At 38.9% G+C, this 10,156-nt stretch overlaps 1 protein-coding gene across 1 annotated transcript; it reads right to left on the bottom strand.

Annotated features, from left to right (window-relative positions):
• Nucleotides 1–2,782: 2,782 nt before the first annotated feature.
• On the bottom strand, nucleotides 2,783–5,212 carry cmklr1 (chemokine-like receptor 1). The gene is made up of 2 exons (XM_063489890.1): nucleotides 5,136–5,212; nucleotides 2,783–5,016 (listed from the first exon to the last, which is right to left on the bottom strand). Exon 2 carries the CDS (start codon nucleotides 4,982–4,984, stop codon nucleotides 3,938–3,940), a length of 1,047 nt encoding a protein of 348 aa, XP_063345960.1. The 5' UTR covers nucleotides 4,985–5,016; nucleotides 5,136–5,212; the 3' UTR covers nucleotides 2,783–3,937.
• Between the last annotated feature and the right edge of the window lie 4,944 nt (nucleotides 5,213–10,156).

The raw sequence follows: 10,156 nt of genomic DNA, 5'->3' as shown, positions 1-10,156 counted from the left end.
TTAATACTTAATAACAGGTTAATGACAGGCTGAGTGTGTGGTGGCTATCAATGATATATCAAAAAAGTGTGTCCCTATAATGATTGGTTTGTAGACTGAGGTTTGTATTAACTTGTAATTATGTTACCATACATTTCAGGCCACAGAGTAACCAAAAAGTCACGTAATCGGCAGTAATTGCACATGACACATTGCTTAGTTTTTGAGTGATGACCCTAATACTTACTTATGGTTTTTGTCAGGTTTGCCAGCATTTCCTCCGGCATGATCTAGATCACATTTAAAGTCAGAGTAGAGTAATTACCAGTGTCTATGTCTGTTGGTTTTAAAACAGGACTGATTGTGGTGACTGTAAACAGAAACCATCCAGTGACTTCTGACACAGTTTGTAGAACTCCTGACTTTAAGCAAACTCTTTCACATTTATACATGGGCAGGTTACAAACACAGTTCAGCTTTAAAGGTTAAATCTCTGACCAACATTTCATTGTTACTCAAATTGACAGGGTTTCAGGTAATCTGTGCTTTAAGGGTTTCCCCACAGCCCTACACTGTTTCAACATTTTAAAAAATTACTAAAACTCAATTCCTGTTAAGTTGCAAATCTTCCTTCAGCGTGGGAAATAATTATTTGATCCCCTTCTGAATTCATCGTAGTTTCATTTTTGCAGTGAGTCATACATAAAAGTTATAAACTGATTTGTGTGTCACTGAGTGAATTATGTATTTGAACCCCACACTGACTCATTACTTGGTGGAGAAACCCTTGTCAGCAACCACAGCAGTAAAACGCTTCTTGTAGTTGTTCACTAGATTCTCACACGCTCTAAGCTTCAGCTCCCACCACAGATTTTCAAAAACACTAAGGTCTGGAGACTGGCTAAACCACTCCATCACCTTAATGTGCTTCTTCTTTAGCCATTCCTTTGTGGACTTGGTGTGTTTTGGGTTATTGCCCTGCTGAAAGACCCATCCATGACCCCTCTTCAGTGTGTCCTGTAGCTTGACTGTGGGAATATGCCTACAGGGGGATTGCGGATGCTGGATGATTGGGGTGTAGTGTGTTACCAAAAGTGTTCTTGGTGACTGTGGTCCCAGCTGCTTTCAGATCATTATCAAGCTCCTCCTGTGTAGTTTTGGGCTCCATCTTGAGGGCCACTGATTGTCATTTTATGTTTCTTCCATTTCAGAATAATGGTAACTTCTCGCCGAGCTTCTTCCTGGTGGTCTCGTAGAACATTCCAGTCTGTGTGGAGGTCTACAATCTGGTCCCTGATCTGCTTTGACAGCTCTTTGGTCTTGCCCACGGTGGTGGAGCGATTCGAATAAAAGACTGAATCTGTGTACAGGTGTGCTTTACACACACAAGTTGAGTCAGGAGTATCTGAAATTGATCGACTGTAATGTGGCACACAGCCCATCTATAGGAGCCAGAATTCTGATTGTATCGTAGGGGATAAAATACTGATTTCACTCAGTGACATGCAAATCAGTTTATAACTTCATGTTTCGTATTGTGTTGAAATTCTGTCTCTATTGATTAAAATAAAACTACCATAGAAATTAGAGACTGTTCCTTTCAGTTAAAGTGTGTATGCAAGTGTTTTGAGCGTATATATTTTTAAGTATAACTTTCACCCCACCGTACTCAAATATAGCCTCAAACATGCTGTGAAAAAGATGCTTCTCTGTTCTTGTGCAGTGACCAGTATGATACCATTGCACCATATACAATATATGCAAGTAAAATATTGATGAAATAACTGGTATTTCACAGAAAACCACAGATATTTCACATTTAACTCGCAGTACAAAAGTTTTCCTAAAGCCACAGTGGGCAGAACTCTAGAAAAACAATTGAACTTCAGATCAGAAATAGTTGAGAGTCTCTAACTCTCTAACCAACATTTCATTGTGACTCACTGCCAGTGTTTTGAGAAATCTACTTGTGTCTTCTCACAGCCCTACACTGCTTCAGCAGAATGTCACTGAGGTACAGGAACTCATCCGGCCCACGATTTACCAAAAATTCACAGGTTATTGTAATGTGTGAAGTACAAAAGGAAGGTGATAAGGTTTTCTCACTGCTTGGCTGTACTACTAAGACAATTAAACTCCACTGAGAAGTCAGTGAGACTCACAAACAGCCATATCAAGGACAATTTAATCTACTTCACCACCAAATAAAAGTGTTTTAGTCCCAGAGTATTTTTATTATTATTAATATTATTTCATGGCCAATAGTAATTATGGTGTGGAAATCAATGAATATACAAAAGTGCACAAACATTTCTCGGAGAAGCCAATGATAACCTGACACGACAAATGTCACCTTGACCTTCAGCCCAGTTTGGGTGAGACCTGTTAGGTGATCATTGTGTGAGTTTGACTAAATCCTTGCTAATGGTGTAGGAGGAGTGACTCTTGTGAAGTGTGAACAAGTGGACGATGGATTCCTCGGCATGCACGAGCTCATCGGTCCTTCAGCCAGATGGGTGAATAAAAATCCCCAGACTCTTAAATTCCTGTTGTGATATCTCTTAGGTTAAAAATGTTATGAGTGTTTATCTCTGTCTCATCTTTGTGGTTTTAAAGTTTAGGCTCAAAATTAGGCTCAAACACAGTGTGTAAATATGTCATGTGGTTCTATTGGTGTGCAGAGGCAGAGGCGATACGTTGGATCAGACACAGGTGCAAATAAAATGTTAGTGACATAACTGGAATTGTCAGTGAAATGCGGCAGACATTAAAATTCTTTTAGTTTATTAAAGCTGTGAAAAAAAGGATTTTGGCCTCACATGTTATTCAAACCTCCCCTCCCACAACAAAATTTTCTGACAAAATTAACACATTTTGCTAACAATGGCTTCGTTCCTTTCTTTTTTAATTCTTGATATTTCTTGCTTCACATTTTCCAGAAAATGAAAACTGGCCTTGAGAGAGAAGTCTATCTTTTCCTTGGTAAACAGCTTGATGTACAATAAACTGGAAGGTTGCTACAGATTTTTCATCACCAGAAACACATTGCCTAGCTAACTGATGTTAGTGTTCTCTGTGCATTTTTTTTTTTACAGTTTCCCAAATTTATATCTCATTGCAGATAAGAAATGAGTACATTTTCAGTAAGTGATTGTTTGTTCGGAAAGCACAGCCTCCAAATACAAATTAAGCCTCAATTTTTGAGAAATTAGAGAGTGAATCAAAGAGCTAACTGTAATGGATCTTGTTTAATCTCAGAAACAAAGAAAAGCAGCAACAAAAGTCAAACTTTTACAACTACAACTACATTCATAGCACTCATACATGAAACAACATAAATTGTTGCACAGTATCTGCAAATACAGATTGTGTGATTGGCTGACTTTCACCCTGTCTTACTCTTTATTGTGGTCAGTTACACTTATTGAAGTGTTGCAACATGAAACTATAATGCATTGTTATATTATAATTAGAACCACAGTTTAGTGAGTGCTCTTCACCATCCTTTGTTTAACTTTTAATTAAGATGTCAAGGAAGCAAGTCAAAACTTGTGCCTGTTCCACTAACAGACACAAGTCATTTCCTTCTTGTTTTAGTGTTTTACCAGTCAAATCAGGCTTTCTACTAACCATCCAACCATGCAGGAGTGCCGCAAGAATCAGAAAGTGATCTGCAAATGCGTGCACCACTTTGTGTTCCTTGATGCATGAAAGTATGTCATACGATTGTTTTTAATTTATTTTATTTTAGTAAAACACTTAATATACAGGTAATGCTTTGAGTCTAATGTATAATACACGGTCATTTTTACAGCTGGAATATACATATTTCATTCACAGTTCTCCTTCTCCAAGTAAAGACATATTTTACATGTTGATTGATTGCACATTTTTAAACATTATTTTTGTTGTCCAGTGAACCAACTGACTGAAACAGTTTGGGGTGATTTTTGCACCTCTAAATGTGTGTAGAGGCTCGTCCATCCATGGAGCTGGACCTGGACAGGTAACGGCTGGTGGTACGACCTTCATCTCCCATTGCATTCTCCATCTTTGAAAGCAGAGAGCTCTTAAACTTACGCCTGAAGTCGTTGCCCATGAAAACGTACAACACAGGATTGAGGAAACTGTTTGCTGCTGCCAAAGCAGTGCCTGCTTTGAGTCCGATCTTCAAAATGGTGAGGTTGTGGTGGTGGGGGTTCAGCTCAAGTAGGATGAACACGTGGTACGGAAGCCAGCAGATGAAGAACCCAACAATCAGAGCAGTCATCACCTTGAATGGTTTGGTGTTTTTGGCCATCCTGTTGGTTCGAAGCTTGAGGATGATGATAGAGTAGCAGATTGTAATGATGATGAAAGGGATAACAAAGCCAGCGATGAAACGGCTCACTGCGACAAACTTGTGACCGTGTTGGTGTGTGTAACTGTTCAAGCAAATCATCCGACCTAGGTGTTCCTTAACATCCCGAAAAATCATAGAGGGAATGCTAACTGCGATGGCGAGCAACCACGCCATGACAACAGCAACTAATGCCTTTCTAACAGTGCGCTGGTTCTGAGCCCAAACTGGAAACATGACTGAAACACAGCGGTCGACACTGATGAGGACAAGGACGAAGATGCTGCTGAACATGTTGAGGAACATAACTGACGGGATAAACTTGCACAAAAAACTGCCAAAAATCCAATCCTCAGTCACCGTGTAGGCAATGGTGAATGGGATGAGGGAGCAGAACATAAAGTCAGAGAACGCAAGGCTCAGGTACCATATGGTGTTGACTGTTTTCTTCATCTTGAAGCCACAAATCCAGATGACCAAAACATTCCCACAGGTGCCCAGCAGAAAAATGATCACATTAATTACGACTAAAGTCACACAGGAGCCTTCACATGTTGGCTTGTGCTGAAAAATTGGCTCTTCACGTGTAGTGATATTGGAGGAATCATTATAAGTGTAGGACACATTTTCAGGATAGTCATAGTCTAAATCTTCTAAATAATCCATTTCTTCTAAGGGTGAAAATCTGTTTAGAATTTCTGTGAAAACAAACAAACAAACATTTAATTTAAACAAATGTTTCCCATTTTTATTTGAATCTGAATAAACATCTCTGTGTATAACTCCATAAAATTAAGCAACAACAACAACAACATACCTGCAGCAACAACTGTTCTCTGCTGGTGATGATCGTGTCCAGTGCACAGTACCAACTGAGCTGAGATAATGCTTGCAGAGGTATAAGAAACAGCATGTAACCAAAGTCAGCTGACAGGGTGGTTTCTCAACACTTCCATCTCCTAATTTCACTACTGCATTTTGTGGTCTTGCACTTTAATAGCTCTGAGGCATTTGATTGTGTTTTGTGGATGTTTTTCTTCTTCTTTTCTTTTCTTTACTTTTTTTCAACCTAAACAATTTTTTACTTTTTTATATAACAAATTACTGATGACAGACTGATAAGTTCAGTTCGAGCTCAAGCTCCAAAGTATTATTACTTTAACTCTGCGTTTGATTGTAGTCCTAGAAACCGCAGAATTAGGCTGTTATTAGCTATTACATATTATTACCCATATGATCAGTGGGCAAGGTTAAATATTAATATCCTACTTCAGCAAAGGTTATTATTCTCTTCTTCTGGCACGTGAATAACCAAAGTCTTGAATTTACCACACATGTGCTGCCCATTGTGAGTTTTGTGACTTGGCTTTGATGGTTCTGTCTCTGACAGCTGCACGCTTTTGGCCAGATGTGGAAGGGAAGCAAGCCAGAGCACATTGTTTATTTAAGCTTTGGTCAACATGATTTTAATTTGATATTCCAACGCCAACCTCTGATGCAGATGATTCAACTAATGCACACAAAGTGCAGCAGCTGTTGTAAACACACGTCTGTTATCATTTTAATGACTGAATTAGCTCTCAATGGTTGTCCTGCTGCATGGAGCCATAATCACAGAGGCAGACGCAGCCGTTCCTTAACGTTCTGGGTTTCTCCTGACCGCGAGGAAACAGCTGCAAGAAGAAGAAACACAGATGGCAAAGTTACTCAGTGTAGAAATGGTGTGATGAGTGAGGAGGACGGCAGTGCTCTCAGACGTGACTCCTTTTTGCATCACAAACTTCCACTTTTCTACAAGATAATTCACTGATTGGGTCAATCAGGCAGAGAGATGATCCAACCAGAAATGTGAAGGTGGTTTAAACTTTCTAACAAATTGAGGAAACCAATTTGTTTGTCGCTCACAATTTTTGTAACATGAGTTCTTATTTTGCATGACCAAAGCCAGACACTGAAACAAGCTTTTATAGGTTACATATTTGGCTCATAGTGTTATGAGGGCTATATGTAAGCTGTTATATTTATTGATTACTTGTTGTGAATTTATGAATTTAGCACTCACATTATGAAACACACTCATGGTTTATTTACAGTGCTTTTATCTAAAAATAACACACAAACACAGGCCGCCCCTCTTACTTTGCCGTCATGAGATAATATGGTAGATAGCAACAAGTAACAAACTTAGTTTCGGAAATATTATGTGCGGATTGCTTAGCTGACCTCATGATGCATTTCAGCAAAACTACTTTTACTCAGAATGACTCTGCAGGACAGATGTGTTCGTGAAGGAAAGGTTAAAAATAACCACGCACGTATAAACACTAGCACACACAGTAACCACATTTTGCTTTGCTGCACCGTGCATGTGAGAAAACACAGCTTCCTGCCTCATGAAGAGGATGCGTTACGCTTTTATGAAGGACAGGAGATTATAGTTCATACTTTCACTAATCATGCAGATATTTAACTGTTTGGATTTTAAAGGGTCACTTTGATAAGGGTGATAGCATTTAAAGCATTAAAGGAATATCATAAAAACACATGTTAAAAAATTGTCAATAAAGATAATACTGCAGGTTCTGTAGAGTTTGGTGCCATCAGTTCTGCTTTACACAGAAAGGGGAGAGAGAGAGGTTGTTTTTTTCTCTCGAGGGTGTCAAAGCTAAAAATGATGCCGTGCACTGGGTTCAGAACTATGGCACAGTAAAAATGAGGAGGTTGTCCTTCACTAACCTATGCTCATAAAGCATCCTTAGCTGTAGCAAGGCACTGCAATATACATGGCCTTGGTTTGCAAGGTCTCTAGTGGAAGAGTTCACAGATTGGAAATAAGCCATACACAGCAATAATCTATATTACTTTCATTATTAACGTCACAGCTGCCTAAACATAGTCTGGTGCAGGTTATGCCTTGGTATTTGGAATAAATTTTACAGCTGTAAACCCATAAATATGGATTTTTTGTTCAATTTCAGTGTTTTTAATTATTTTGTAATATTAAATATTACTGAACTGTGTTTTAACACTGTTTCTCTCACTTGTTTTTGCTTTTCGAGTTTTCTTTGTGAATCAAATATTCTAAAAAACATCTACAAAATAACATCTTTAGTATTAATTTATATACTGTACAACATAACATTTTACTATCTCCCCGCTGAGATGCTGTTGTTTTACACTGATGAGTTAAAGTGGTAAAAAGTGCCCTCATGCACTCATACATGATGCTTTTTTTTATTACATTTTCTGTGAAAGGCACAGAGATTGCACCTTAGAGCTGATATTTTAAGAATAGGTTTCTATTGAGCAATCGTTGAGTTAACCCTGTGTCATTCTGAGAGGAAATGTAGATGAACAAACTGGTCATGTGTAACTCTGGCATTGAGCCACAAGTGGAATTTTATATCCACAAAATGCGACCACAGCATCACCGAAAATGGAGCAGCTCGTTGCCCAGACTTCTTTTGTGTTTGGCAGACTCCCTGGTTTTGTTGTGGAGCCTGATCGTTCTACTTCAGCTCCCCCTGAAAGCTTGCTGGAGAGTTAATTCAACAACAAAAAGGAGAACAAGCAAGGTTCAACATGTGGGTATGTGTTCCTCTAAAAATAAAAATAAAAAACATCACTGCAATTTCCTAATTCGAGTGAGTCAAGTGATGAACTTAATCACAAATTTAAGGAAATGAAAGTTACTATTTCATATCTTCTGACATCAATACTTAAAAAAACTTCCTTCAATATATCCTGATTGCCATGGTAATACTGATACCAATGAAAATGATTAACTGTATAGATTTCCACAGTGTGTACTCGGGCTGATTTTAAGCTTCAAACACACTTTTTCTTCTTCCAAACCCTTCTCCCCTCTTTACATAGCCGGAGGGTCCTCTGCTGTACAGTGTCAGCTTTCACTCGTGCTTGTGGGCCATCTGAATTGTATTTTGAAGTAACTTGAGTGTTATTACTGCTTTGCTCTCTACTGCTTGAAATCCATTTTACACATTAGAGTCTAGCAGAGATTCACCCGTCACTGGCATAAATCTGCTTACCTTACATTAAAGTGGGATGCATTGTTGAGTCACAGTACTGCAAATAGATGCTGTGGTAAACTGATCTGTAGAACAAAGCATGCCATTAACCTCAGGATGTGATTTTATCAGTTATCAGTTTATCACACAGCACATCCTCGGATACCTGTTAAGCCTATTATTAGAACAGTCTATCAGGCAGGAACTAACCATCATAATGGACACATTTAGAGACTCATCTTCGCCAAATAGTATAGCTGCTGAGAATAGCAAGGCACTGATACAACCTACAACCTGTATGCTGAATAAACATGCGGTTGGACTTAGACGGGCCATTTCCTTCATGCAAACCGCCGATTTGTGTTCAGGTTTACTGAGGTACTGAGGTTATTTGTCCTTGTTTAACTCAGATAGGCTCAGACAATTGCCTCTTGAAGTGAAAAAGGTATCTTGATATCACTGTGACAGAGACTTGGAAAAAGAGATTTGGTTGTTTTGGAGTCCTTAAACATGCCAAATGAGTCATCAGAGATAATCTGAATCACAGAAAGCTTTCTGACATGATAAACCCCTTACCCACATTCCCGGTACACCGAGCAGAGATGAGCAAATGTCAAAGATTTATTTGCATACGTATGTTGGCGCTCTCAGGTCTGACTGGCTGCCCCTGTGGCTCATTAGAGGCCATCATCAACGCAGCTGCAAGTTAAGTAGTCCAGTCAATCACCTGATTAGAGCTCACTCCTGACTGCAGAAGCACTGATTGACTCTTCCTGTAAAGAGGGAGCTTTTGTCTTCCCACTGTTGGGTTTTGGTCTGCGATATTACAGAGCATCTTTTCTTTCAGTGTAAACTACCACAAGGTTTCAGTTGTTGGGAAATGGAACTATATAAACAAAAGCAACCAGAATTTATATCCAGTTACAATGCACTGATTGTTTTTTTGCTTTTTGTTTTATAGGAGCTCAGCGGACACACCCGTCTGTGGTTGTCATTAAAATATCTGCCTGGACTGTTGTGAAATTCAGGTTGTTAAGGTCCCAGTAGGCCTCATGTGTTTTGTTATGTGGGTGTGCAATATTGCTCTCGCCCTCTGACTCTGTGGCTTGCATGAGTCTTGTCTTGACTAACTATTGTATCCCTCCCTCCAACACTCCATGTTAAATTGCACTCTGTTACATTAAAACAGTGCAGAAATATGCAGGGCTCGCTCTAAACGTTTTAGGCTAAGAACTCAGTCATGACTTCGGGACAGAGCCAAAGCTTTGGCAGCACACTTGGAGCAACACCACGCCAATAATGTGTTGGTTATGCCAGCTTCACCCGCTGCACTGCAATTCAAATGAATTATGCTCCTGGCAGCAACTTTCTCGACTTATCAAAATAAGACACGCTTTTTTCGGTTTGAAATAATGATGCAATTTGCAGTAAAATGCCTGCTGGAAACCTTAGTAAATCACAGCTGTATGAGTCATTTAAATAATTTGTGCTCTGAAAAGGAATCTTTGACAAATATACATCCAAAAAGGAAATTCCAAAAATACAGTCTTCAACCACCTCTCATTTCTTTTATATTTTATATATTTTACTAAGAATACACGAAATAGATCCAGTGATTTATTAATACTCCGGCAAACATAAATGGAAATACAGTATATAAGGAAAAAAAGAGTATTTGGTGTGAAATATATTCTTTTTTGTAATTTCTAGTAGTCTTCAGGGATACTTCTTCAGGCCTCTTGAAGGACATTTAAAGCTCATTTTTTATGCTTACTGCTTTTTGTGGTGTAAAGATGATCACACACTGCTT

Source organism: Pelmatolapia mariae, linkage group LG12 (genome assembly GCF_036321145.2).
Source record: "Pelmatolapia mariae isolate MD_Pm_ZW linkage group LG12, Pm_UMD_F_2, whole genome shotgun sequence".
NCBI lineage: Eukaryota > Metazoa > Chordata > Actinopteri > Cichliformes > Cichlidae > Pelmatolapia > Pelmatolapia mariae.
This window is presented reverse-complemented; position numbering and strand designations above follow the sequence as displayed.